Source organism: Rhododendron vialii, chromosome 9a (genome assembly GCF_030253575.1).
Source record: "Rhododendron vialii isolate Sample 1 chromosome 9a, ASM3025357v1".
Taxonomy (NCBI): Eukaryota; Viridiplantae; Streptophyta; class Magnoliopsida; order Ericales; family Ericaceae; genus Rhododendron; species Rhododendron vialii.
In genome coordinates, this window is record NC_080565.1 from 24,953,634 (window position 1) to 24,958,884 (window position 5,251).

Here is a 5,251-nt window from a genome sequence, read left to right on the forward strand (position 1 = left end):
CTATTTCTTCCGTCTTGATTTGTTTGTCCAATTTTTGATTTTTTCAAAGCGTTTGACCTCTAAAAAAAGTTGTCTATAATTTTCAATTCGTAATGTTTAATATGCAATATATATCTTGTTTGGTATATCTCAATTAGTTTTATTATACAAAATCTTTAAAATTATAAAAAAAATTATAAAATGTAAGATATAAATATATTTTTGAAATACACGAATTTCGACAATTGGGTAAACAAATTGAAAAGAGGGAGTAGTATTTGGATCATGTAGCATGCATGTAATTAAAAGTCTACAAATAGAAAACTCTCGATCGAATTGGAAAGGTTGGCATGCAGGGTTCTACCAATCCATGGAACTAAACGAAAATGAAAGAAACTAGAAGCTTTAATAATAAAAAAATAAACATATTGATATTTGGTAAGAGGTTGATTTTGCAAAAACAAGGGGTCCTCACCCACCACCAGGGGCCCAATAAGGAAAGCTGAGCCCCACATTCCTTCTCTCCCCCTACACGAACTTGGATGGTCCATACACACCTTCTCTTCACATGTTCGATCACTTTTCGCCCATGAGACAATATCATTCACATAACTCATTTACGTCTTTTCTCTCTCTCTCTCTCTCTCTCTCTCTCTCTCTCTCTCTCTATATATATATATATATATATATATATATATATATATATATATATATATATATATATATCCACCATCCCACACCATATGTGATATGTTTATACGTTTATGTGGGATTCATACCCTTCATTGAGAAGCATGCAGAACTAGCAGGCTTTATGAGCTCGGGACAAGGCGCGGGGCATAGTGATTTCCTCTACCCACCGAACCACAGAACCCTTACCTCTGGAAGTAAGGGCGTGCAAGCACGAGATTGTTCTTCGGATTTGATTGGACCCCAAGAGAATGTGTTGTGTTGGAATGTCTCGAAGTACCACATGACCGCACTTCAAGTGTACTGAATAATTAGAACACACTCTCTCTCTCCCTCCTAACCTTTACGTAAACTCTCCACCAAGCAACTCCACACAACACTGCCAAAGTTCTCAATTTCGCACGTACTCCCCCACACCCTCTTTCAGTCACTTTTCCTCCATCAAAATTATCACATATAACACACACACACACACACACCCCTATACATATATATTTACTAACATATTCGTTAGTTCCACCAAATTAACGGTTCATATTTCCCTTCACACCCCATAGATCTCTCTCTCTCTCTCTCCAACACTAGGCCAAACAAGCAGCATGTCCCTTCACTCCCTCTCTCTCTCCCCTCTCCTCCCTCTCTTCCTCATCACAATCTCAACCCTCACGCGCCCGTCGACTTCCGCCGTCGACTCCTTCGTATACGGCGGCTGCTCCCAACTGAAATACAAGCCGGGCACCCCTTGCGAGTCCAACGTCAACTCCATGCTCACCTCCCTCGTCAACTCGGCCGCCTTCGCCGGCTTCAACAACTTCAAGATCTCCGTCCCCGGCTCCAGCGCGGGTGACGTCATCTACGGCCTCTTCCAATGCCGCGGTGACGTCGACACCTCCAACTGCCGCGACTGCGTAGCCAAAGCGGTGAGTCAACTCGGCGTCCTCTGCCCCAACTCGGCGGGCGGCGCGCTCCAACTCGACGGGTGCTTCGTGAAGTACGACAACATTTCCTTCTTGGGAGTTGAGGACAAGACCCTGGTGATGAAGAAATGCGGGACGTCGGTCGCGTTTGACTCGGACGCGTTGACCCGGCGAGACGCTGTGATGGGGTATCTATCGGCTGGCGGGCAGTACTTTCGTGTGGGCGGGTCAGGGGATATTCAGGGTGTGGCGCAGTGCGTACAGGATCTGAGTGCGAGCGAGTGTCAGGATTGTCTGAATGAGGCGATCGGACGGCTGAAAAGCGAGTGTGGGTCTGCGGCTTTTGGTGATATGTTCTTGGGGAAGTGCTACGCGCGTTACACGGATCGTGGGGGCCACTCCAATGGCGGTAAGTTTTTTTCACAACTGTTCTGGTGGCTTGTGTTGTTTGGTTTGGCGTAAATTTGATTTATTACTATTTGTTGAAATTTCAGTAAAACTAATTTTAACCCACTTTGGCTAACTTTGAATTTATGTGTCGGGAGGTTTTTTTATTTAATAACTTGTGTTTAACTAAATTTCGTTTAGCAAAGTCAGGCGGAGGCCAAGAGGGTTTATGTTCGATTTAGAAGATTTGCCTAATTGACCATAGGACAAATTACCCTCCCGCGGTCCATTTCACTCAAATTAAATACAAAAAAATTGAAGTGGATTTATTATATTTATTCCCAATTGGTCAATGCTTTTTTTTTTTGGATCAAGAATATAGCTGAATTTAATTGTCAGTTTGTGACTTTCAAATAAATGGCGAATCCGAAGATAAAAGAATGACTTAATATTTTATTTTGTTTATGGTTTGTTAATGCATGCATATTACATTTGCTAAACTCTTAAGATTATTTTTAAGACTCAAGTCCGATAAATATGTTTGTATGTTATATACTTGTAACCCTAACGAAAAAACAAAGTAAATAGACGTACAGAATTTTAACAGGGTGAATGTCTGGGAACCTTAAAAATAGAAAAAGCTGGATGTATTTGCAACTGTGGATTGATGATTGTGGACTAGTAGTTGAGTGTCACATGATTTATTCTTTGATTGATAAATAACTAGGTGGCTTTTTTCTTTAGATAGAGATGGCATAAACTCTACTGTTGTAGAGGTTATGTGGCTCAAATTGCTTTTGGAGTCATATTCTGGTTAGTCCGATCAGTTAATGAGTTTGCTTCTCACACAATCGATTAGGATTCGATTTTTGGGATCAGACGGCAAAAAAATAATTTTTTATAAATTCCTTAGTCTCAGCATGGATAGTCTGCATTTGACCGTACCTGTGAGATCCCACATCGGAAGATATGGAAAAGTGAATTCCATATATAATGTATCACGAACAGCTACTGTATAACTTAAGGTTAACATTTTGAGTGACGTGGTTAGGCTAAGAGTTAAGCAGGTCAGCTGGCGCGGGTCGTATCAGGTGGTATCAGAGCTTGCACCAACCGGAAGTGTAGGTTGGGTCTCGCTAGAAGACGTGCTTGGGTGGGCCCGATAAGTGAGGAGTTTGAGGTGCTTGTCGTGCTTGGACGGGTCCCACATGAGACGAGCTTGAGGTGCTTGCCGTGCTTAAGCGGGGACTTGTCCTACATCGCTTGGTGAGTGAAGTGGTGGACCTTGGGGCGCAACGGGAACGTTGCGGTCCTAATGGGGGAGATTGTGAGATCCTACATCGGAGGATATGGAAAAGTAAATTCCATATATAACGTACTGCGAGCAGCTACTGTATAACTTGAGATTAACCTTTTAAGCTACATGGTTAGGCTAAGAGTTAAGTAGGTCAGCTGGCGCGGGTCGTGTCAGTAACGAAAAGGGAATCGAGGTAAGTGTAAGTTAACCCGAACCACCGTTGCCCATCCAACCAAAAAAAAAAAAATCATATTCCTATACGTGTTGACCAGATGGTTGTTGAATACATTTTGAATTTTAAGCGTTTAAACTTTCTTTGTAAACAAGTAGAAAAGACTTTACTTTCAAAAACTTTAGCTTTATTGGGGGACTTGTCTCAAAGCCAAACGAGGCCCCACATTGAATAAATGTTTCATTGGAATCAAAGAATCCAATGCAAAACAGAAATATGTTTCGATTGAGCACTGTTTCATTTAACAAATTGATTGAAACGTGCTGCTACTGTTTTCTCCCTACTTGGCCTAACATTTAGCTATATAAATTGGCTAAATCCACAGTGAAGATACTGATCAATGGAAGTAATTGAATAAAGAGAAAATCTTGTTTACAAAGCAGCTGTAAACATGTGTTTACAGTGCTCAATCTCGACGGTCCAAAAGTATTTTGAAATATCATTAAGAAATTTTCAATCCGGGCCGTCTAATTATACTGAAACGGACGACTTAGATCACTCAACTCCATAAAGAGCCGCTGCAGTAAGTATATCTCTTGAATAAAAATGTCATGCTGAATTGCTGACTAGAACATTAAGTTGGCCAAAACAAATGTTTCTTTGGAGTAAATAAATGAGTGGCTCGAGAACATCAAATTAGAACGTCTTCTCTCTTTTTTCAAGTACATATGTTGTCCGATATATCAATCAATTAGATCAAAAGTCGTTCGACACTTTTTAGGGTGCAGTGATGATGAGAATTTCGGGTCTTTGTTCTGATTAATCCCGCAATTACATGCAATCTCTGTCTTACGTACACTATATATATATATATATATATATATATATATAATTCATACCGTATTCGAGTTATTATCCTTCTTGAAGAAGAGTTGTTTAATTTTTGCACAATTACAGTTGCAGGGTGTTGCGACAATCCCAATCCCAATCACAATGACAATGACAATGACAATAACAACAATGATGATGAGATTGAGAGGACACTTGCAATTCTCATTGGCGTCATAGTCCTTGTTGCCGTGCTTGTTGTTTTCCTATCATTGCTAAGCAAAGCTATAGAAAAGAAAGGTATGAAAATCCTTTATTTATTGGTTTCAGAAAAACTTATTTGCGGAGCTTTTCGTAAAGAAGAGTTTACGGAACCTAATCGCGGGCGTCTAAATTATTTTTGGGCAGTCTGGATTGAAAATCAATTGTGACCGATTAAAATAGAAAAAGAATCTCAATCACTGATTGCGCGAATAGATAGTTATGATTGCGCCGTTCCGTGAACAACCTGTTTACGGAACTTCCGTAAATAAGTTTCTCACAAAGTTTTGAAGTTTTATGTTTTGTCAACATATTAAAAGTGAAACTTTTTTCGATCTTTGCAGGTACCAACTCATCCTGTAAATAAGCCAGAAGATTCTCACTTTTTCTCTCTTTTCTTAAGCTCCTCTCTGGTAATTGAGAATTGCTTCTTCGCTTTTGGTATTTCTTTAGCTTTTCTTTTCAATGTCCCTACCTTTTTCTCTCTCCCACTTTGTCTTTGAAGGTTCCTTCATATTTCCTCCAAAGAAGACATGAAGGGGAAGATAGAGATATGTGTACCCAAAAACATTTTCCTTGAAACAAGGGAAAAGAAAGTTGAAATAACAAGAGTGATAAGAAAAAAGCCCAAAAGATTCCACAATCCTCACACCCAACTTACCAAAAGTTGCTTCTCATGTGCTAATAAAAATGTCAATGCTTTTGTAAAAGTGCCTCTCT

At 39.9% G+C, this 5,251-nt stretch overlaps 1 protein-coding gene across 1 annotated transcript; it reads left to right on the top strand.

Moving 5' to 3' along the window:
* Nucleotides 1–734: 734 nt before the first annotated feature.
* Nucleotides 735–4,701, top strand: LOC131301846 (plasmodesmata-located protein 6-like). Its single transcript, XM_058328318.1, has 2 exons — nucleotides 735–1,995; nucleotides 4,400–4,701. The coding sequence occupies exons 1-2, from the start codon at nucleotides 1,269–1,271 to the stop codon at nucleotides 4,699–4,701; spliced, it is 1,029 nt and encodes a 342-aa protein (XP_058184301.1). The 5' UTR covers nucleotides 735–1,268.
* The last annotated feature ends 550 nt before the right edge of the window (nucleotides 4,702–5,251 follow it).